This window comes from Anastrepha obliqua, chromosome 5, assembly GCF_027943255.1.
Source record: "Anastrepha obliqua isolate idAnaObli1 chromosome 5, idAnaObli1_1.0, whole genome shotgun sequence".
Classification (NCBI taxonomy): Eukaryota; Metazoa; Arthropoda; class Insecta; order Diptera; family Tephritidae; genus Anastrepha; species Anastrepha obliqua.
The window spans coordinates 39,487,720-39,513,502 of NC_072896.1; the positions used below are offsets into that span (position 1 = coordinate 39,487,720).

The following is a 25,783-nucleotide window of genomic DNA, read 5'->3' on the forward strand; positions in this document are numbered from 1 at the left end:
CTACCGGGAACTATACATGATGCAAATAAGTGTACGGCGATCTGAAGATACAACAAGAAGCAATAAAAACAATGTGCAAATTCAATAAATATGGTTTCTGGCACGAAAACGGAACTTCGGCATAAAGAGGAGTTTTTAAGATACTATCGGAGCAGTATCAACTGTTTTTTGACACTTAAGCTCCTGTATTGAAGCAATTTTCGCTATTTTTCTATAAATTTATTCCAAACAGTTGAAACTTAGGCGAATTTGTCCCTTTGCAAACGTTGGCTCCTCTCATTTTTTTTGTCGAAGCGAATGAACGAACGTAGAATCTCGGTGAAATCACGCCTACTCATAGCTGAAGAAAAAAATTTTCATCCCCACTTGTTATTTCATAAGTATTCATGTCTCAAAGTGCTTCCTTCGTATGCGTGCATACAATATTGCAAAAAATGCCTTCAATTTTGCTTGCGTTAGTATCCATTTTTCCCCCAAAACGCGAGATGCTTCTAATTCTGTGGCAAGTTCTTATATGTTCTAAGATGTGTAGTAATAATTAGTAATAAAAATACACTACTTAGCTCCCCCTTCATAATATTTCTTTTTGCATATTTACACATTACACGAGTAGTATCGTAACAATAGTAAATATAGCCGATCGCGACTAATCTGACGTGACTCTGCTCTCTCTTTTTGTGAAAAATACATTCCCGTAGAACCCGCGACATTGTATTTCTCAGAATAATGGTTTCCTCGGAATCATATATAATATTTTGTCGCGAAAATAGATTGCAACACTTACCAGTTGTTGTAGCTACCCCAATATCATTTCATTACATAGAAACTTGCACCAGTCATTTTGACTGGTACTGGTATAAGTATCAATAACAGAAAATATATTTGTTACGAATATATAATATATAAAATAATATAAAGTTCCTAGAACTGATTCTTTAGCTATAGCTGCAAAAGTCATGATATCATTACAGAAAGAAAATATTATATGCAGCAGGGGTTTTCAATTCAAAACCCAGTCAAAATGACTGGTCTAGCAAATCTAGTGTTAATTTTTCACTGCATATCATAAATATATCGATAATCTCTTATGGCATTTGAAGGTTTTAAGGCTCGAATTATTCTATTCCAGACCTAAAATTAATTTATTTAAACATTTTTGTACGTATTTCGCATAAAGTTCTTAAATATTATTATTACTGCTATAAAGAGAAAAATAATGTTGCAATAATTATTTTGATAATACATTTATTATTTTACATTATTTGAAAGGAAGCACTAACGGCAGCGGCTTTTGGCATTTAATATTAAATATTTTTAAGCTCAAAGAAATTAGTTCCCGTAAAGAGTAAAGTAATTTCTAAATTAACTTAAGGGTGCTAAACTACAACCACACAATTAAACGCGTTAAAAAAAACTAAAAAATAGTGTGAGAACAGTGGAATATGGCGTTAGACACGTACAAAGTAGAAAGCATTCATGCATGCGCCTACAAACATCAGTCATCTTAACTGCTGACACACAACCAAACATATAACTTTAGCACACAGGCTTTTCTGAGTATTTGCATACACATCCACATTTTCATACGTTCACATACAAATTTGCAAGAACAAACAGTCATACCAAATATGTACGCATCTTTCTTACTTACATACACCGCTCACACTCTACCAGTACACACAATTTATGCCAGTTTCATTTCCATTACAGTTTTTTGTGAATTAATTAGAAAACTTTTCTCAACTGCCACCAAAAGAGTTTACGCATTACATGTAGAGAAAGTAGAGCTGTGAATAGAGTAGAGGCATAGAAATATTAATGAATGAATGTGGGAATGTTGAGCTGTTTTATTCTGTAGATTTTACATACATACTCTTATATGTATGCGTATTTGTATTTGTGTGCGTATACGTAGACATAGACTTTATAAAGATAAAGTTGTGTGCCCATAGGGGCATGGAACTCTTCGTTATCACACATATTTTTAGTAGAACATCACCTAAGGAACTACTCTCTAAATAATTATACACAGCTTACCGCACAGCCTCCTCAGGAGCTCGGCAGCTCAGCAGCTCAGCAGCTCTTCAACTCTTTAATTCTATTTCAATTACTGTTACAGCAGCTTCCTGTAATCTGCGTTAACTTTTGCTCTTCCTCAACTTGCGTGCACAAATCGTAAGTGGAGTTCAAAATTTCGGGATGACTTGCGCGTTGAGTGGTATGAAGTGCAAATTTAACTTAAAATGGAATAGGAATTTGCATTAAGATGCAATTCTGCATTGTGCACAAAAGTTGGATGCACAAATATAAATGGGTACATCTACGCATAGTTATGTGCATATGTGTGAACACTTAAATAAAGGTAACAAATAATCCTAACTGAATTTTAAATATTCGCAAAGTTCATTAGATATAATTACGCATGTCGTCACGCCCAGACGCACTCAGTGATTCAGTAAAAAGAAACTTTCTTCTTATTTTCTTGCGCGTATTTACTTACAACAAGGGCTAATGGGTAAATGTTGAGTGAAAATAAATAATTTACGAAATACCCAGACAAATTGGTGTATTTCTCTGTCTGGGCATAATTAATAAGTTGAACGGCACACGAAACAGAAGAGCATTACAAATCCGCTTACCCCGCTTGCGTACAAAATATTTAGTTATTTAGTTATGTGTTTTGTACAGATTTTCATTTAAGTAAACTGAGTTTGGCGTTGTGTATGTCATAGAGTGTCAATTAAGTAATCACTTTCCCAATTAGTTATCTTTAAAACTTTTATTAGTCAAGCAAAATATGTAGTTTTCTTCGGGTATTGCATAAGGGAAATAGCGAATTTTATAATTAAATTAACTCAGTTTTCAATGCGAATTACTACAGCCACTGACAAGGCCAGCTGCTCAGTCTCTGAATACATCTATGTGCAGGCACATACACATACATACATGCATACATACACATAAGTACATAAAGCCTAAATGTCCGTATGTGCGATTCTGCTTAATAGCGTGTCCCGGAGCTAAACTATAAAGAGTTTTCAAATGGGAAGTAGAGCAATTAACAATTAAATGCAAATGGCCTAGCACCATGGCATTTGTAAATTATGATGGAAAATACATATATTTTTGTTGTTTTGTTATCATGGGGTACAACTAACTTTCAGAAATTCTCGAATTTTCGATTTGAAGTCACATCAAAATTATCTCACTGGCGCTTCTTAATAACGAACATCAATGAATTTTAGTATTCAGTATAACGGCCGCCGTGCGTGACTTCCATTCGGAATTCGGAGAACATAGATTCGAATCTCCGTGAAACACCAAAATGAAGAAAAACATTTTTTCTAATAGAGGTCGCTGAACGGAAAACCTTTAGACCTTTTGTGCCCTCTATTCATCATAGTACCGCATCCACACCCAGCTCTCTTCATAAACCCAAGGTGGAACTCAATTGAGCTGAGCGTATGTGTCTTTCTTCCGGCCATAACCGGCCGAGAAGGAATAGGCATCTGGCATGGCATAATATTCCAAAAGAAGATGTGCTGGAGTTTCCGGCACATTATTGGAGTCAGTAGAGCATACTCTAAGCCTATGTATGTAGATGACTGTGCTATCTGCTGTGACCTGTGAGTATGCCAGTAAGCATTCTCAGTTTATCCTTTGGGATGGTTATGAGGTTATACACACCAGTAAGAACTTTGCTTGGCGTAACACCATAATTTAATGCCAGCTTGCATCTGGTTGCTGGAGATCCTTGCTTCTAAGCTCCTCCTTGATGGTGTATTGTTTAATAGCAAGGAAGGGTTCCGGTCCTATTAATAACGAGGCTGTAGCCTATCTAGTCTATGCATTCGATACTTTGTTTTACTCCTATGTCCTGAGACCTATATGACTCGGAAGCGATTGTGCATTCTTAGCAAATTCAATCTGGATGCACTCGAGAAGTAATGAAAACTTAACTTGACAGGATGAGAACGCCTTGAGTGCCGACTGACTTTCGTGCAGAATAACAATTCGCTCATAGTCAGATGGAATACATTTCGCTTGGAAGATACTGAAAAAACTACCCATCAGTACCTACTGCTTTTTTTTGCCATATATGCCATGGGCTATGTCTTCATGTGTCCGCGGGCCGTCTGTATACCAGTACAGAGTACACTTTTGGAGTCTCCTTTCGAAAGCAAGTGTACTCAAGTTTACTTTATCGTCTAGCTCGGCCCTTCATTTTTCTCCTTAATTACTTTTCTCTATTATCTCTCGGTAGCAGGGCCAGTGGGCAGGCTCAACTATTGTATGCATATTCTTGGATGGGTTCACTTTTCTTTTATCAAAGCCATATGAAATAGGGTACCCTTAGTTGATTGCATATTGTATACTATATGAAGCAGTGTCCGCTCGATCACCACCTCCAACGCAATCGCTGGGCAAATGTGCATCGCTCCCGTGATGCAGACACAAGCTAAACGCTGAAGCTTTGTCAGTGCTGCTCGTAATATCGAAAGAGCGGTTCTCGATACCCACGTATGTTATCATTGGCTTAATAATCTTGGTATACATACATCCCAAATTTTTGAGTTACTCTCGTGGAATTTCCTGCCAAACATTTGCACACAATGAGGGCCTTAGTTGCTTTTTCCAGCTAATCTTAGTCCAAGATAAGGACAAGTTACTTAACTTCGCCGACCATTCGACATTATCCATATTGATTTCCCTTATTACTGGTATGTTGACCTGTATAAATATGTTTTACCATCAAGTCGGTTCAAAGTATATTTCGGAGTGATCAGTTCTACTTCGGTAATCTTGAAATGAGCTTTCAAATCCAACGTAGAATTTTACTTGCCAACAGGTGCTACTTTGGACTAAGTAGGCAAATGACGAACTAAACTAATACTCTATGAGGCTCTCACCATACCCGTTCTATCGCACGACACAGAAGCTTGGACGATGGCAATATCCGATAAGGCATTGTTGTTGTTGTTGTAGCAGTAACTTTGTCCTGTCAGTGTAGTGCAATCACCGGTCGTCTTCGTCCAGCTCATCTAATGGTAGGCCCAGGAAACTTGCTGTTTCGACAGGTTGGGCCTAGAGGGAGAGCAGTGTTAGATGATTGGGTTAGATGGAGCATGTGAAAAGGTGGTTAGTGTCATGTGGGGGGCCTTCACGTGCCGGACATATGTTTAGTATGTCGGAGTCGATTCTGGATAGGTAGAAGTTGAACCTGCTACAGTATCCAAAACGTAATTGTGCCAAGGTTACGCGGGACTCTCGGGGAAGTTGGAGCTCTTGTCTGCGATTGGTGGTGGTTGGACTCCGATGACGGCAATCGGGGGTCGGGAGCTTAAGAAGGTGGTAATGGTCTATCGATGAATGTCGTTTATTGTCTGTCTGTACACTGTCCGATCCAGTAGCTGTCGGTCTGTTTTGACCTGGATCTCGTCCGCGTAATTGAGGAAGTGCCTCCTGACATGCCTGGGAGGTGTCTCAGGCTCAAGGAGGTGTCTGCATGGGTGGGACCTCCGGTAACATCTTAACAGAAACTGCTTGCTGAGCAGTTTATAATGCTCCTTTACAGGGAGAATATAGGCCTCGTCATGTAAATGTTGTAGTGGGAACATCAGAAAACATCTTGTCGCAGCACTAATGGCAGTGATCTGACAAGTCTGCAGCTTCATCCACTGCGAAATACTGGTTCCATGCGATCAGACAGGCGCAGTATAGTTTAAAACCGGACGGCCTATTGCTTTTAATGTCGATAGCAACATTTCTTTGTCTTTGCCTCACGTGCTGCTGACAAGCGATTTGAGAACCTTGTTCCGATGTTGGACTTTAGTGGCAATAGCGGTTGTATGCGCTGAGAAGGAGAGCAAACTGTCCGAGGTAAGTCCTAAAATATTGAGGTTGCCCGATAAGGCATCCCTTGGAGTGATTGCGGAAGATTTTTGGGCCATTGCACGTTAGCAACGACGAGTTCGTAGGCGACGTAACCATGAGCTGTATGAACTTTACGACGTCATAGACATAGTGCAGCGAATAAAGATGCAGCGGCTACTCCGGTTCTGAAAGTATTCGATGGGGTACCAGCTGGTGGTAGCAGAGGATGAGGAAGGCCTACCCTGCGTTGAAAAGGTCAGGTAGAGGAGAACATGATTTCATTTCGTGTTTTCAACTGGCGCCGGTTAGCACGAGAAAGAAACGAAATACGCGGTTTATTAAATTTGGCCAACATCATGTAAGCAGTTATCGCGCCTATCAAGAAGAAGAAAAGATTTTCAGTTGCTGTACATACAGTGATTTAAAGGAAAAAAATATTTAAAAATTAAAAGTGTCAAAACTTTTTTTTCCCCAAATTATTCTATACACGGAATGAAAAAATTTTTAAATGAAAAAAAAAAAACGTATAGATCGACTAACGTTTTATAGCTTTTCCCAACAAAACTTTGCTGGCTCAATTTGGCAAACTTTGGCTGAACTTAGTAATACCAATGAAATATCAGTGGAGCAATATGGATATAGGATTCATACGAGCCATGTATACCTCATTTAATTTAGGCGATTAGTTTTAGCGGTTTCATCTTTCTCCGTACAGAACCTGGAAGTTCCATTGGGGTATCTTTTTTCAATGCTTAGGGACAAATTATCTCCTCCATATGTCCAATAATCTAGTTCTCCGTTAGTATTCTCAAGTAACCATAAGTTCGGTTTTGAAAACGGTCCGTGCTCTTCGTTTATATAGCAATAGCCAAAGTTATTTCTGTTATTTCCTGTTATTGAGTTCTACTCAACTTTGGAGAGCAGGAATCTGCGCAATAAGTTCGCACTAAGTTTTGGTCTCTGGTGTGTGGTGATGGATCCATGTTTCGTCCACGGTTACAAAACGGCGCAAAAACTCCTCCATATTGCGATTAAACAACGCCAAACCTTCCTATGAAGTTGTTACACGATTGCGTTTGTGGTCGACTGTGAATTACTGGGTAGTCTGATAAAGGTAGCTGTAAAACACAAACTAACTGACGCAGCACGTTCAAATTTTGACAGGAGTCAACTGACAGATGCCTGTTGACAGGAGCAGTATTTCTTTTTCAGTAAATAGGTCAGAAATACAAAAATCACGGACTTATTGACCCGCCCTCGTATTTCCATTAAGTGACAGAGGTTCTTTTCTAGGAAGAATACAATTAATGTTCCTTGCAGAAATTTTCCCGTTGCAAAATTTTTCGAGTTGGCTTTAGTAGGACATTACAGGTATATAGTGCCAAAGCGCCTGTCGTTAGAACGTTGTCTGACCTTAATTATCTCGCCTCCTTTTTGGATTTAGACTTTTCCAAACATGTATTTCAAACGCAATTAAAAAATTACTTTCTATATAAGAAATCTAAATAATACCTAGTATATATTTGTTATTTTAGTTTCTTAAGTATTAATTTAGTTATTAACTTCTAAATATTTTTAGCAATTTAATGGTTTCTTATGTTGTTAATCTAAGTTTTGTCCACTGCTTAATATTAAATGTTGTAAATTTCTATTTTAGTTCTGAAATTTATATCTTAAATGTCGTTTCTGAGTTTTGTTAGGCATTAAATAAATAAATAAATAAATAAAATCACATTTTTAATAAAAGACTTTAATAGTGATAAGCCTTCCGATTTCAGTAACTCTCCTATATAGTAAATTACACAAATGTCTCGTTTTTTCTCTTCACTACTCCACCACCCCAAATATGTAAATAAGTAAACTTTTAGATCACAAAAGCTTTGCGCCCATATTTTGTAAACCATATTCAGTCTTACCAGTCCCTAAAGCGAATTTTTTTAATATTTCTATGTTCAAATTTGCCTATCTATTAATTTGATGATGGCAATAATGTAGATAATTATAGACCAATCGTAGAGCAACCTTTTACAAGCTGATGGTTTTCTAGGCTATCAGAAGAGTTACAATTTTTGCAAGTGGAATCGTACGTCAATCATATTTGACACTTGTGAACTAGACAGTAAAACAGTTAGTAAAAAAGTTATACAAAAACAAAATTCCATGATTAAGTTTCTCCGATGCTTATCATCCCCTACCGATTTTCATACGAAAAAAGAGGATCAATGACAAATCAACGTTTTTAATCAAATTCCCTCAATCATCTAAAACTTTTAATATTGTTGCGATTTTCATCAGGCGACAATTTTACTAATTTTTGCTTTCATTTTACACTTTCCTCTTCACAGCGTTTTAAGGACAATGACATCGAAGTAAAGCGAAAGGATGGCATCATATTGCTACGTGAATTGGCAGCTGAGGTGAAAAATTTCATGGATTTCAAACGCAATGCAGTGATGGTAAGTTCACTATGGTGCCTACTTCCATACATACATACATACAAGTATGAAAATATACATATACTTATGCAGTATACTTATGTAGGTATAAATAAGAGTGTGAATGTTCAAAACATAGTTTTGCAAACATCAATGCCAAATTAATAGCGGCGGATGCGCCAAAAATGGCAAAGACGGAGCATCGCGACGAATGAGTTGGTGTCGGGCAAGAACGCGCTGAAGATGAGCTAGGCAAGGAGATGTTTATATGTATGTAGCAAAGGCATAGTACTACTAACTAATAAGAAATGTGCGACGTTCGCAGCCAACAAAATGTCCATACAATGCCTGAAAGTATGCAATGTCGTAAGACTTGCTAAGAGACGCTGTCGAACGCAGTGGAGTGTGTAAAAATTATAATTTCTCTGATATCCGGGAGCAATTTTTGGGAAATTGAAAAGCTCCTATATACACTGGCTCATGTATAATATTATGTTAATATATCTTGTGTGTGTGTGTGTGTATGTATGTGGGTGAGTAAGTGTGAGAAGTGCTTATATAATATTTTACTTTAAGCGAAGCAAATTTAGAATGAATCAATAAAAAAAGGTCGAAGTGCAGCGTTATTTGAAATAGGAAAAAGTGTCTAAAAGTTGCATAAACTTAAAAATAATGCCGCCGGGCTTTTGTGACACAAACTAAGCAATATAAGGGAAATAAAAATACCGTTCAAATAAGCGGTCTTTAAAATGTGAAACTACATTCGCCTATAAGTCTACAAAGGAGAAACTACGAGGGTTTATTACAAGATTTGGCAGTTTTTGCGTTTAATAGGATGCCTTCTAACACCACCGGAAGTTGGGGAGATGGCCATAGCGAAGGCTGACGTATGTCCTTTAGATTTGTGGTAAGCGCGTGCGCTAGTCTTAAGATAAAAACAAAAATCAAATCGATATACATAAATACGCACAATTTTATGATTTCTCTATTACTTTGCATATTTGTTACGTAAAGCGTAATACTTAATAAATATACATACTTATATTCGTAATCTTTATTGGCACATGTGGGCTGTTCGTGTGCGCCTGGTCGAATTATTTATTGTCGTCTCGAGCACATGTACGTGCATGTGTGTATAAATACATATATAGATTTATACGCTTCTGACTATTCAACTAACAAGCCATATAAAAGGTAATTTTATATTTAGTTCGGAGAGAAGCCGCATCCTATTTTCTTTTTGTTTTAAATGCCGTTATTTATTTAGCTCGTGAATTCCGTGTCATAAATTTATATTGCTCATACAAATGTGTATTTATTTTACAAGAATGCTGCATAACGTCTCTTTTGGCATTAAAATGATTTTTTAACACACCACTTTTTAGCTGAGTGAATGTTGTGAAAGACTTTTCTATTTCACTACAAAATTATGCACAGTTAAAATTAATTTAGCGATATTTCATATCTGCGCGCACATAACGGTTGTATGCAACAACCTAAACGAATTGAAACTGATATAGGCATATACATACATACAGGGTGGGCTATATAGCGTTTGCTTTTTGAACCACCTATTTTTTTGAGAATGGTAACACAAATGACATGTCAAATGTGTTCATAATTTACTTAAAGGTTTGACATTTACGAAATGGGACGCTATAAATTGGGAAATATTGAAAACCTATTTTCAAAGTGGCGAGTCTTCTTCTTCTTCCGCGGTTACAGTAAATGGCGAGCGTTACCGTGACATGCTCAACGAGTTTTTGTTTCCAAAAATTGAAGAGAATGACATGGACGACATTTGATTTCAACAGGACGGTGCAACTTGTCACACTGCCAAAGTTACACTCGAGGTCTGACATATATAAATATTATAATGATCGGAAAGGTTGGGAGAGGTGGAAGTGGTTGTCCTCTGTGGGGCACTCTCAGTCTTACAGCCAAATGTGAGGTCACGTGAAGAACTTGTGCTTATCTCTTCTAAAAGCAGTGTGTACTTTTCAAAAAATTTTGAAGATCCCTGATTTCCACTGTACTGATAACATAACACAACGTATGACTTATCCAATAACATTTCCGACGTCGTATCTCGAGGTGGATAGGTGTTTGTACCTATAGCCCCAGCCCAAAAGTCAGCGTTGCTTATGATCTTGCGAGATCACAATTGAAGAAGGATTGCAACGCTTGAAGCACGTAGGCAGTAAGGTTCTATGTTTAACAACTGCCTGTACCACATTAACTTTGCCTTAGTGAGTTAATCTGCGTTGCAAAATCACTAACTGAAAGTAGTTGTGCTTATATAAGCGAGTGTTTATGCACTATAAAAAAAAATATCGTACGCATAGCCTAGGTCTTTAAGGTGACCGTTCAAGCTCCTCGCAGGACCAAGTTGAATAACAGCGGCGATAGCACACTGCCCTGTCTGATACCGATATGGCGCTACTCAAGCACCAGCAATACCTTCCAAATACCAAATACAAAGGTTTCAAATAAAGTCTTCAGATGTGCTAATAATGCGCTTTGATACGTACACAGTTGTAATCTCGAACGTGATATTGCGCTATTCGCATTATATTATGTATGCTATTCAAGAAGCAATGAACTTTTTGTGGAAAACAGATGGAGAGGCACATCTGTATGTGTCCGCAGCGACAGCAAAGTTGCGGTCAAGGCTTTAGACAGCCCTCCAACCACTTCTAGGGTAGTTAAGCCCTGTAAATCCAGGCTGAAGTATGTCGGTAAACATAATATCCTGATGCTAACATGGGTCCCGGGACACGTCGGTATCGCGGGTAACAAGATCTCTAACTCCTTAGCTCCTCTAAGGCCAACTTCTTTGGCCTGGCGCCCGTTCTGCCACTCCCTTCTGCAGCCATCAAAGCCAGGGTTAGCAAACGGGTTATTTCAACCCACAAACGAGCTTGAAATGCTGAGAGAGGCTGCAGATGGACAAAACTGATGTTATCTGTCATGTCCGACCGACTGTCGCTGATCCTCCTGTCATTAAGCAGAAGTGACTGGCCACTTTCTATGAGCGAAGCAAATACAAAAGGTAGGCATCTCTGCTCAACATATGGAGAGGAGGATGAGATGGCTGCGTACTTTCTGTGCGTCTACTCGGCCTTCGCTCGAATCAAGCTTGAGGTCACTGGCATCTGGATGTATTAAGAAGCGACCACCTTGGCTCCTTAGCACCATAAGATCTTCTCAGATTTCTTCGGAGGTTGGGTAAAAGAAAAGGTAAAGAAAATTAAAAAGGGAGTCTGAGTGGAGTACAGTGAATTTAATGTTGTCTGAGTGCTGTACACGCTAGTCTGACCCGACAAAAGGAAAAAAATATGCCACACTTTGTCGAACAGTGTTACTGCTACAATATGAGATTGTTCGCCTTTTAAAACAACCGATTGCAGCCATCTTCAATATAAAAGGATCATTTATGAAAAAAAAAAAATAGTAACAGAAGTTTTAGAATTTTTAATACCTTTTGTCTTAAACCACCAATTTTTCTTTGACGGTAATAATACACCATGCATTATAGTTAAATTTTTTGTATATATCAAATTCTCACGTTAACAAATTTCTAAAACTGCCAGTCCGTATGTGTACATACATAGGTACTTACTTGTTTAATAAAAAGTCGATATGTACGGTGATGAATCAAATTAAAACAAATGCTCCTTGCAGCACTGAATACAAAAGTAGTTGCGGAAAACAAAACAAAAAATAAATAAGGCAGCATTAAAAAGCAACAAGCAAAATGTATATGTCGGCAATACTGTGCAACAACAACCTTCATTCTAAACCCATCTCATTTTGCACCTTTACTATTTATAATATTTTGCCTGCTTGAAAGCTCGCTTATGAGCACAACCAACCGGCAATATTATTTTGCCAGTAACATTGTCCAGCAACACCACAAACATCTGCCGCCCTCAGCCGCATCCGCATTTTATATGCAAAAACTTTGCAAAACTTTTTAGTAACCGTTCGTTTGGACTTCTGTTCAATATTAGAAAAAAATCGCACGATTTTCTTATGATGCTGCAACTACTGAAATGGAACTTTTGTTACCGCTATAGTCTTTGAACCAGGCGCTCGCTCACTACAACATCTTTGTAGCTCACACTGACCTATTAAAAAAGCTAGCAAAGCTGGCGCTCTCACACCACCAAAGAAATGATTCGTGCCATGTATTTTGTACTCGTATAAGCAACCCTTTCACGTCCAAATCTATTCTAGCGGGGATTAAGGTGTCGTTTTCCTTAAAACATCTATCCAAACGTAAACCATCTGTGAAATGATATTCACATCATAATACAGATATATGAATTTACATATCGTATGTAGGTACACCCCTTGTGTTTGTAAGGCATTGCTTTGGCGGAGAGGAGGCGTCTACTGGAAACGTTCATTGGTATCCGTTTTAATGTTCGTCGTATTCATTGCCTTTGTCCATCATTTTATGCGGATATTTTTGCTTACTAACTGAGGTGTGTAAATAAATATGTTTTTATGTTGTATATTTGTAAGGATGTCGTCCCACAGGTGCATTAATATTTACTGCTCGAAACATCTTTAGCATTTTTATTCATGTTTTACATATTTTGTATGATTTATTTTAGCAGTTGCTTTTGTAGTTGTGGTAACGTATTAGTTTTTATTAGATTATCTTTAAAGACCCTTTGGAGCATACGAAATAAAATGTTTATGCTGATTTGCGGAAATTGGTTGAAAATCTTTCATGCTTTGAATGCTAAGCTACACTAATTTCCCGTAATTATAATGGAGTTCCAGTACAATACTTGATTGGGTGTGCACTAGGGCGGGTCGATTTAAAAATCGCTCATTGCTCTGTGAAAATCGTATTCTAGGAATCAAAATAAGAAACCTTGCCGAAGGAACTATACCTCTAAAACGAATTCTGATGTCCCCCAATTTAAAAATATCACCATTATTGGCCTTTACATGAAAAAATCAGCTAAATGGCTATGTTTTTTATTTATTTTTATTTATTTATAATAATATCTATTTTTTCTCTTAAGAAATTTATTTAGTCAGAACATATGTAAATGAAAAAATTAATTTAAATGAGTTATAGAAAAGGAACTAAAAAGTTCGACCCAAATTGGGGGACATCAGAACTCGTTTTAGAGGTATAGTTCCTTCGGCAAAGTTTCTTATTTTGATCCCTAGAATATGATTTTCACAGCGCAATGGGCGATTTTTTGCCTCCCCACAAATCGACCCGGCCTAGTGTGCACCCTTGAATACGAAATCTTTTAAGCCAACTTTTACATTTTTGTTACCACCACCTTATGCTACAATTATTAAGCTTGGATGCCATAAATTTACCTATAGTTTCTAGGTCATAAATTGTGTTTCAAAAGTGACGCCTAGGTGTCAGTAGTGAATAATTCGGGATTCCTACCTTTTTTATGTCATATTCGACATTTGTCAGATAGAAAGATGTTCAATTTATAGCAGGCTACAATTATTCAAACTTATTATGAAAACAGTCTATCTTCGAGAACAACATATCGTAAAATTCGTAATTTTTTGGTTGAAATAATCGTTCTTTTGAGTTGACAACTCAAAAGTCGCAAAGTGTTGCTGAACCATCTTCCACATCGATATCTCGACGTTCTCAACCATACGGCAATCATGAATCGACTGTTTGTGCGAATTTTACCTGTAGACATGCTAATGGAGGACTTCTTCATAATGCTATTCGTCATTTTCACATATAACTGTTAAGAGCCGTATTTTGAATAAAAATAGTGAAACCTGAAAGCCCGATAATTTTAGTTTATTTTTTAACACAATATCTAGGCACGTCTTTATTAAAAGCCAAATGACTCAGCAAATCCTCTTTTTTTAATTATTAGTTCTAGTTGAATTCTAACTTATATATAAAGGGTGCTTTTTTAAGAGCTATGAGCTATATTATTAAAAAAAAATCGATTTTGAGCCGAAAAACAAAATTGCCGATAAAGCGTGAAAAAAAAATTTTTCGGGTGAACAAAAAAATACGTGTCTCATTATTTTGACCAGAGAGCAACATATTTGAGTTACATCGAAATCGAAGAACATGACCCGAATAGCCCTTTTGAATTGAAATGGAAGGAATCTATATAAGAAAAATTTTTTTAATTACTCATAACTTAGTCAAAAATAAGCCAATTTGAATGATTCTGGGTTTAAAATAATCGTAATTACTTATACGAGCGACTTAATGCAGAAACAGATGCAAAAAAGTAGTTGAAAAAAACAAAAAGTGCGAAACACGGTTTTTACTCAAAAATTCATTACTCAAAAACAACTCATTTTAGCTACTAGGCACTCAGCTCAATTAAAGTTTGAGATGTCCTTTTGATTTGGAAAAAGTTATAAAAAAAAAAATACACTTTTTGAAATATTGAATTTCGAAAAAATTTCAATTTTTGTTCTTTTTTGCTAAATAAAAAATTGTCAACTACTTTTTTGCAATTGTTTCTACATGAAGTCGCTCGTGTAAGTAATTACGATCATTTTGAACCCAGAATTATTAAAATCGGTTCATTTTTGACTAAGTTATGGGCATTTAAAAAAAAATTTTTCTTATATAATTAAAAAAAATCGAGTTAGAGCCGAAAAACAAAATTGCCGATAACTCTTGAAAAAAAATTTTTTCGGGCGAACAAAAAAATACGTCCAGAGAGCATCATATTTAAGTTACATCGAAATCGAAGAACCCGAATAGCCCGGTTGAATTGAAATGGAAAGCATCAACTATTACAAAGGCGACAAGTGCATTTCTTTTTTATCTACTCCCTCTAACCGTTGACCATTGAGGGCCTCCGCATTACGTACTACTCGCTAAAGAAAAGATCTCGTGATTCCATTAACCTCACGAACGATATTTTTTTTAGTACTAAAATGGTCGCTGGGCTTGTTTTATATACTTTACTTTTGATGTACCCCACAGAAAAAGGTCCATAGGGCTAAGTTTTGGTGACTTGGGGGCCAGATTATTTTACCGATACAGCTCATCAGCTGTTTAGGGAAGAAATCATGCAGTATATCCATGGTTTCTCGGGTCATGTGTGACTTAGCGCCATCTTAAAACCATTTATGTGTACTATGCTTCCCAACATTTTCAAGCAAGCTTCTTTCTGTGGTATACGAAATTTGAGGAAATTTGCTTGATTAATTTCTAAGTTCCCGTAATTCTGTATTCTAGCAGATTATCTTTAGTTCGAAGTTCTAGGGTAGATACCACAATGTTGATAGGAGTTACAAAAATTAATTATCTAAAAATTATACAAATTTATTTTGAATAACTTTTTTACTAAATGAAAAAAAAAATATTTTGAAACATTTTTTTTTTGTCGACCTTACGCGCTTTTATTTTGACCTTTACGCGCTCCAGTGCTTGTCAGTTTGTGTACTGCAGCTGTCTAGTTCACAATTGTCAAATATGGCTCTGACGTACGATACCATTTTCAAAAATTATAAATTTTCCGATAGAATGATTAATTTTGCGCCACATTGTATGTAATCTCTTGCTAGATATACAGATTACCACTTGTTTTTTTTGTTTGTGCATGACATAGGTTTGTATTTTTTTTATTAACCAATAATTGCTTATGAAAAAATTTAAGTGGCAAATTATTTTCCAAAAACTAAAATACAAGCGCATCATGGCAGGCTAATTTTTTTTAGATAAGATAAGAGTTTATTAAGTAGAAAACGTTACAAAATTTATGTTATCGCACAATTTACAGAATATGATATAAATCTTAATTCTATATTACATCATTATATTTGTATATTTATCACAGGTTTGGTTTTTTAAACGATTTTTTCTTTTTTTCGAAGGAAAAAACTACTATGAAAAACCTCCGCTATACATCTTACAAGCTAGGGTTAATCTGTACGCATTTAAGTACCAGGGCCTAATTGAACATTAAGAAAGTTCAGTTATTAGTAGATTGTCCGAAAAACTGGAACGAATTTTGAATATTTTAGTCAAATTTTGTATTTGATCTGACAAAATCTTAGTTTTTGATTCATCATGAAGCTTTCTGGTGGAGAAATGCCATGGCAGTCGTAGCATCATTTTGAGTACCTTATTTTGGCAGATTTGCAGTTTCTTAACATGTGACTTTGCGATGCAGGCTAATTTATTTCAAGACAATTCCAATGTTACTATGACAACTGTTCCATAAAAGGGAGAGGAAGAGCCTTACATATCTTTCCATATAATAGAAATATTTAATGCATATAATATCTGGCTATGGCAACAATTCTGACAGCTGTAGAGTCGCCATGCCGCTTTCTCGAAATAATTATCTCAATAAGAACGTGCGATGATGTTGTGTGCCGCTGTCATTTTCAGCGTGTTTACAAGTATACCATGAAATCAGTAAAGCAAATATTTGCCACAGCACTTTAATGCATTTGCTGCATGCAACGTGCAACATGCGTGCACCAGAACTCAAAGCCATGCCACAAACAGCGATACGGTGCAAGCAATTGAATGAAATGCATTTTTGCTATTGTTACTGTTGTGGATGTAGCTACTATTTTCCTGGCAATCAACAAGGTAAATATACAAACCAACAGCCAACCAATCGCACCGAATCGAGAGCCAGACACGTGGGGATGCACAATAGCAATAATTTACTACTGCACAGACTAATTTTCATCGTTAAAACTTGACCAAAATTTTTTATATGATATTATTTGGCTATCTGGTTTTATCATAGAATGGAATCTGAGGTTTGTATTTAATATGAAAAGGCACGCACAGCCTTTAAGGGGGGCCTCTTATCAGTGGCTTCAAAAAAAGGTGTTTTTTCTCAATTTTTTTTTCGTGGCGAAAAAAGCGGCACATAGAAATAATCTTTTGCATTTATTTGGAGGCATGATGGAAGAGTAATAAATAATTTTTTTAATCTAAATAAAAAAAAAATGGCGGACATATGAGGGATCTCGCACAGCTTCTCGTTGCGCGCTAGTAAAACGACGTGTAAGATTGCGGATGTAGTTTTCACCTGAAACACAAAAGAAAAATATTGACTTATTCAGAAGGCTTTTCCGCATATACGATAATAGACTTCTCTTGTATAAAAATATGAAAAAATTAACACACAATTAAAGTGCTTCTTTCGCTATGTTTTTTCAAAAAAGGTGTTAAATAACATTAAAAAATGATTTTTTTTTTGTATTGTGTTAGTTAATTAGTTCCGCATTTTAATTATCTTTATATAGATTATCGGTTTGAAACGATAACTTTCGTAGTTTTTTTAAATCTTACACGCCATTTTCAAAAACATGGTTTTGAGAAAACGTGTTTCAAAGTTTTCAGAAGGTAGACAGTATACTCACACGAGGGACGGTACACAGGCCTGTAACTCTGAAATCACTTTGAATTCCGCTATAAAATTGAGGGCATATTCTCCTATAATATAACTATCGATTGCAGTAAAAAAAATCGATTTTTTGAAGCCGACTAGTAACAGGCCCCTCTTAATAAACATATAACTAAATATCAGAGATTAATCGTCCTCATCTATATATTTCGGAACCCGTTCAATGTCATACAAATAACTCCGATTTCATTGCTGACCGCCATGTCTGTTTTAGACAAGAGTGCCGTGAGAAGTAACGAATAAGCTTGTCTGGCAAGCTTTTAGGAATAAGTCTTGTTGTTTTTTGCAAATGGAGTGGCCTACAGTTCTATATACAATAGATGTTTTTTACGAAGAGATTTTTCGTGGCAGAAATAACATCGGAGGTTTGCCATTGTCTGCCGAGGAGCGACCGCTATTAGAAACAACTTTTGCTATCAACAGATTTTTCGTGCACGAAATTTCGAACCTGTGCACTTCCGAATGGTAATCACGAACCAACCTATTCAGCTACGGTGGCTCAAATGATGCTCTAACTCTTTTTACCAAAAGATTTTACGTTTTACTTGCAAAACATATTACTCTGTTTAGGCCGCATTTGTGTTTTGTGTTATTTGGCAAAAACATATATTCTTGGACGGTTGCTATTGACTGACTTAATACTTATAAGTTCCGTATAAGGAGTTCTAAGAAACCTCAAATTCATTTCAGTGTAACATCTAACAACAGTGCTCATTAAACCTGTTCACAAATGACTCGTTGTTGGTTTTAGAGTATTTTACAAGAAGCCTCCCATTTGGTTTAGGTTCAAGTTTTCGAAATACGGCATCGATTGCCAAACAGAAAAAGCTACTATAAATGAAGCAGCCGATTAGAAGATAGACTTTTGTTCTGACAGCCGGGTAAAACTTAAAACCCTGGGCTCACTGAGGGTACCCCTAGTGTCAGTTCAGCGAGCGCTGGAATATACTGACTTTTAGCCCTGTAAAACCTTTTAATTGAGTAGATAAAAGGCGTTCAAGGGAGCTTCTAAAATTAAAAATTCAGTAACTCTTAATTGTACGCGGTGTCTTAATCGGACGCTGGTCTTAATCGTCATCATATCGATGACGAGCCATTTTTTCGGAAAATTTTTGGAGGATATTGGTATTAATATTTCTACGATTACTCTTCAACTGCTCATCTTGCGGGAGGCTGGGATTCAAATATTCTGGCTCAAAAACTTGAATATTAGCCACCAGCGAAGTTTACTCATTAGCACACAGGTTTTTCCCTCCTTAATTCCTAAGCATCATCATTTAAATATATGTGTCAATCCTATTCAGCGCTCCTTTTTCAACCATGGAAGAACTATCAAATCTAACCGAGTTCCTTAGCTTTTTTATTTAAGTTAGTCTCTTTTTTTGATATTTGGGTAATTGCTCCCGATACTCGTATCTGCGTAGAAGTGCGACTGTGGAAAATTTGTCAATAGCGATTATACAGGTCAACGGATTGAACTTGTATCGGATTCTTAATTAAAATTCAAATTATAGATTTTTGGCTGAAATGCCTGCCTGTGCACTGCCGCCGAAAAAAAGTCGGAAAAATCACATGGCGTAAGTAAAATGTTCGGCAGTTTATTTGAGCATCGATCCATTTACCAAAGCAATTGACGCTCGGTTTGGTTATTACCCGCACAATTGATATTTTTCAGAAAAGAAGTAGCTATAGTGGAAAAGGGAGGGAGCAGGTGGGCCGATCCGGTGGGCAGCGGAGTTGTGCGAAAGCTGCATATACATATCGATTGAAGATGCTGCTTGTGTGTGGTTACGCCAGGCATTGGCCATGGTAATCGCCAATTCGTTGACTGCGATGAATGGGCCTTTCATGGCCGAAACCGCCTTCTTGTTGTTATTATTTTTGTTGCTGCTGTTGCGGATTTTTTCACGTGCCACGTCGCCATCAATATCAACAACAAAAATATCTACGTCACACCGAGCCAACATAACCGCATCACTACCCACTCAGTCGTCTTTACGTTTCCTCTTTCCCCTTCTACGATACTCTTCCTCTTTCTCCCAATCACCACAACCGCAAATGCCACATTGGCAATTTGCACTCGTGTTGAACATGAAAATAATGAAAAACAATTCGTGCGTGCGGTGAGACGACTAGGTAACCAACCGGCTCAAATACATATCTACACATGGCAGCATCCAGGCACAGCACAGCACAGCATGGCATCTGGAGAGGAGCGGCGTTGAAAGTCAGTTGCCTGAAACAGGCGCTCATAATGTGCGACCAGCAGTTTCAGCAGGTTGCATTTCCGTGTCGCGTGGACACGAAATGAAAAAATAGAAATGAAATAAAAAACAACAAATAACAGCAAAACAGTAAACACATTGAGGTAATTGTGGGAGTAGGGGCTCGCGTCATAACTGCCGCCTGATGGGCTGGCAGGAAGATGCAAAGCGCAGTTGGCAGGTGGACAATTGAATAGCCGGTGAAAATTGTTTGCCTGTGGGCATACCGAACTCTGACAGACACGCGAATGGAACAAACGGACAGACAGGTAGACAAATGCGCAGACTACGTGGCGTATGTGGAAAACGAATATATACAATATGTACTCATGTGTGGGTGTGTGTGCGCGATGATGTGATGCATTGCGTGCGAACCGGGTCAATGCAACGTGACACAGGGGCATGCATCCGGCCAGTGAGGACGACAAGCACCTCAATGGCAGCTCAGAGTAAAAAAGTTATTGTATACAAAGCAGGACGTAGGAAGATGAATAAGTGCACAAAGAAAGATATACCAGTCAGTAATTCAGTCAGTTGGTCGTTTGCTTTGGTTTATTCATTCGCTGCAAGTCAATGACTGAGATGTCTTTGTAATTCTTTGCTTAACTTTTTTTTCCCCCTCTGAGTAATATTCACAAGTTCTGGGAAAATTTTAAAGATGTATAAACATTTTATAACCTTTTAATGTATTGAATTATGGCTAAGAAATTAGATATTTCAACCCAAAACAGTAATTCGCTTTAATAAAAAATGGAAATAGTAGTAATTGTTGAAAATGAAAATCTACAAGCTTCTATTTCTGAGATACTTATTTCGTCAATAACTTTTAGCACTCTCCAAAAGGGCGGGCTCCCTAGGTCGGGAGGTCCATTGTTATACCACTAGTTTAGACTGAAATTCTCTCTCTAATTCCCAATGCAGATCAACTTCCAGTTATTACCCGATTTCAGCATAAACTAATTCCTAATGTAGTGAAATCACTTTGTATTTCTAATTCATATAAATGCGTATAATCTCGAGTCCGGGCACTTCTGAGAACTCCGGGCCCGGGGTAAAAAGTCCCCAATCCACACCCCCCTTCTCGTCGGGGCTGGGTAAAACTAATTTGAGGCAGATGGCATATGTTTTCCATGTGCTCTAAGATCACGATTTATTTGGAGGCAAAATTTAATGAAATATTACTACGGAATGTAAATCTCAAATCTTCCACAAGGGATGATAAGGGAAAGATCGGAATAACATTCAAGATTTACCTGAAAAAGTTTTTCGAATATTTCAGACTGTGACCAACAACACTTTATATATAATATATTGAATATAATAATAAAGAAATAATCATAGTTTATTGCTTTTATATCCCATATACACCCTTTCTTCAAGCATATTTTCCAAAGCTTCTCAAAATGCCCGATATACAACTTTAGAGTAAATGGAAAGATAAAACCGAATCGTGCGTCATTTCTAGTCCGTTACTGCATCGCATCACAGTAATCGTAGTCTAAGTGTGTTATTGTGATTATTTCATTTATCCGAGGTTACGTATACGCATAGCTTAATTTGGGATACATGGCGTATGAGTGATTGAAGGCTGCTTAAAATATGATTTAGTACTTGGCTGTAAGCTATATACACACGTCGTAAATATTACGTTCGCTTGAATGTAAGTTAATTGAAAGCTGCTTCAAATAAATTTTCTACTGATAACGTTAAAATTTGTAGATGGCTTAGTTCGACTTTTGTGGGAATAAACCGTGAGCCGTAATGTGTGGGTACAAAGGCATCCACTCGTTTTACTTAACTGTGCAACCCAGGTGGCTTTAGAAATGTACGAAATCAAGAAGTTCTGAAGCTGAACATCTCGTTGACTTCGTAACAGTAACAAACAATGGGGAATAGAAGGCATCAGGATAAGTTAGAATCAAATCAAAACTTCATTGAAGGGGGCAAACCAAAATTTTGGTGTTTTTCGATAATTTTTTGAACAAAGAAGGAATAATCATGAACTGTTTAAGTTTAGAGGATATTTTATTTATATTTTTAGGTTCACTTTTAAATTTTTTTGAAACTATTTCCGCAGGAGATAGTGGCGTTAGAGCGTGCTGTACGTGGACGATCGCCATCCGAGTGTCTTGCTGGTGGGAATTGCTGAAGTTGCAATTTTTCTCTGAAATCAATGTAAATTTTTTTTTATTAATACCATATTTCCTAAGAATATGAACCTAATTGTGGTAAACAAATATTGAAAATTGAATGCTTTTGAGGCACTTGAACACAAAGTAGTCTTTTTATACCATATTTTTTCATCTATTTTGCTTAAAAACCCATATTTTAAATTATAATATAATCCCAAAATTAGGTTCATATAGATTAGAATTGAATAAAGAAAAAATCCCGAAAAATTTTAGAACGATTGATCGATAACTCTTTAAGCTAGAATTTCCACCAGTTGAAAAAAAGTAGTTTCGAGAAAAACGTCGTTCTAACAACGCGCGCTATGGTGCCGAACCGACGGGCCGTCACTTAAGTGCTCACAGAATCGGGCATAATGCGAATTTCGCTTTAAAATTTTTACGACATATTCTTAAGTAGTTATACTAAAGATTTATGCAATAAAAAAATCGATTTTTTGATCGAGCTAAACCGGTTTCCCCCCGAAAGTGGGAATTTTATAATTTAAAATATTTTTGTATTTTGATTCAAGATAAACAGTTTGCTAAGTGTTTCAGTCACAAATATAACCTTTAAAAAACTTTAGGCGGAATACGATTTAGTTGCCTGCGCCAATTTAATTACGTTAAATACAAATTATTTGCAAAAATATTTTCACAGTTAAAAATCTCAATTTTCTGGTATCTGAAAAGTGAATGCACTTAAGAGTCAATGGAGTTTCATTTCATAATAAAGTCTTATTTATGTAGAAATCTTTACCGTGCCGCTAAGCCAAAACAATACCTTTACTGTAATATTGTTAATAGAATACGCCAATATTTAAACTGGAATATTAAGGTTATCTGAGTCCGTTTCTCCAAGACCTTTCAAATTTACATGCCGCTGTTCTAACGTTTCTGACAAACGAGCTGAGTAATGTATAGTTGAAGGCTTTATAGATATATATATGACGAGGGAAAGACTTTTGTCTGTATACTTCAATGGTGTTGGCGTTTTCTATATTAGCTAAGCACATTTTTCATAGGCCATTATAATAGAGTAACAATTTTCCTCCAAATTATTTATCTTCGAGTAACTCCATAAATGACTAACCCGGAATAGGATCTTTAGATATGTCTCAACCCCAACGCCACTTAGCGCATACTAAAATCTAAAAACGGTTACGTTTTTTATTTTATATTTTTTACGTATTTAAATTTTATCGATTAGAGTACATCTCTAATAACCTAATTGTTTAAATATGCAACTATGGCAAAGTATATGGTCTAATTACAGAATATTTAGTTTAGACCTTCAAATAAAATGTATAAACTCTTGAGCGTGGAAAGGCCCCGGAATTTGTTTCGATTCCTCGTTAGGAAGCCAAGCATAGATTTTTTAAGAGCTATAGGAAAGTTTTTCAAAAAAACACACGTAAAATTCAGAAAAATGCATAAAATGTTTATTTAAATCGATAGTACAGTCCATATATTTTAATGTTGGAAGATTATTTCATGCAAATGTTGACCGCGATTGCGCTTCAAACGGTCCATCCGTTTAGTCCAATTTTGGCATACTCTTTCCAATGTTTCGGCCGGTATCTCACATATAAATGCTTTAATGTTGTCTTCCAATGCGTTAATTGAAGCAGGCTTGTCTAAATATATACATGAGCTTTAACATAGCCCCACAAAAAATAATCTAAAGGCGTTATATCGCACGATCTGGGTGGCCAATTGACAGGTTCCGAACGTGAAATAAAATGTTCACCGAACTCGCCTCTCAACAAGTCCATTGTTACGCGTGCTGTGTGGCATGTGGCACCGTCTTGCTGAAACCACATGTCGTGCAAGTCAAGCTCTTGCATTTTGGGCAAAAAAAAGTTGGATATCATTTCAAGGTAGGCATTACCATTCACAGGTAGGCATACCAACTTTCCAAGAGCCCATTCACCAAAAATTCTGCGTTGCGGTAGGTCGCCCGGCTTCAATTCTTGCACCAGCTGTATTTTGAAAGGCTAAAAATGCTAAATCCTTTCGCAAAATTTTCCACGTTGTTGAGTAACAGAGGCCCAATTGCTGCGAACGGCGACAAATCGAGAATTGATGGTCATCATTAACACTGGCTAAAGCTGCGATATTATCTTCAGTTCGCACTCTAAGTAAGCGTGTTGGTGGTTTGATGTCCAATAATGTAAATTTGGTTCTAAATTTAGTCACAACAGCTCGAATAGCCGCTTCAGTGGGTCGATTAAACTGACCATAAAATGGAAGAAGCGCGCTATAAACTTTCTTAACAGAACACGCATTCTTACAATAAAATTCAATGATTTGCAAGCATTGTTCGTTTGTAAGACAATTCATGGTTGAATTATAGACCAAACTGAAGATGTTTGACAGTGAAACAAAACACGAAACTTGCGTCAGCTGTTTAAACCAACTGTTTAAAAAGATAATACCTAAAAAATCACCCGTTACATACACCACTGATGAACAACAAAGGCACACAGCTTTAGCAGCACTACTTGGTAGAAAACATCTATTAGTGAGGTAAAGTCGGTTAGGTTCCATAAATTGATACAAAGTTATATTGGCCGATTGGCCTTTATAGGAGACAGTTGGTGTAGTTGGTATGCTTGAAATTATTTATAAACACTAAACGGCATAAGGTTTGCAGTGGAGCTTAAACAAAAATCGCACTTCATAAATTGTTGCATGTTTTATTTGCAAAAACAATTAACATCCGTTACAAACGCCAAGACAATATAATAGTCAGTTCAAGAACTATGCAGACATTTGATTACAAAGAACAAATACGAACAATAGTACTCTTAAATACTCGCATGTCCTACACAACTCACAATGTGCAAATCTTCCACTAGAAGATGAAGTGGAGATGCTGGGTCCCCAGAGGTATCGTAATTATCAACAAGAAAATTATTTCCTACATCTTCGCAGTCGAGTGTGTGTATGCCCCGAGTACAAAAAATGAACGCATTGATTCCCAAGTGCGATGTGCAAAAATGTGAGAATTATGTCTTAACTGACTTGTTTACATGCACTTTTCCAACGATTTCAAAATATGTTCTTACTTTTTCAGTTGAGCTAAAGTGCAAGCAAGCCCTTTGTACTGGTGTATTTGCAGTTTCTATGTAATTCAGTTGTTTTTTATTTGTTGTTGAGAAATATGCAATAACAAAGAATATGCTTAGGGCAGCGCGAGGGGGAAATTGGAAAAGTCGCTTCAACAAATCAAAGACGGAATTGAAAACCTTGAAAGTATGAGTCACCGAAATCGAAGAGCAAGAATTGGCGGATAGAAAAAAGTTCGGAGGCAAACTAAAAAACGGTCAGCTAAGCTGCTAAAATTGAATGCTGCCTGAATATTGCTTAAAGAGGATAGAAACGCAAATTTAAAAGACATGCTGGAGCTGGCAGACAAACAAATAAAGAAACAGACTGTAAAAGCCGGCCAAATGAACAAACAGACAACGGTGAAAAAAACAGATCTCAAGGGATTCACAGCAGCCGAAGGAGAGATGCCACGAATTCGAAATAGCTAAGCAGTTGATGGTCGTTAGTGCTTCCTGTTACAAGCGAAGTTATGCGAGTCCAGTAGCACCAATGAACTACCAAGTATATATAGAAAA

At 36.8% G+C, this 25,783-nt stretch overlaps 1 protein-coding gene across 5 annotated transcripts in view; it reads left to right on the forward strand.

Moving 5' to 3' along the window:
- LOC129248174 (voltage-dependent calcium channel subunit alpha-2/delta-4) overlaps nt 1–25,783 on the forward strand; it is a 169,519-nt gene that overhangs the window by 114,836 nt on the left and 28,900 nt on the right. For all 5 annotated transcript variants that reach the window (XM_054887631.1, XM_054887635.1, XM_054887632.1 and 2 more), the window contains one exon: nt 8,220–8,330. In XM_054887631.1, coding sequence (XP_054743606.1) covers nt 8,220–8,330 — 111 coding nt within the window. The remainder of the gene's footprint in view (nt 1–8,219; nt 8,331–25,783) is intronic.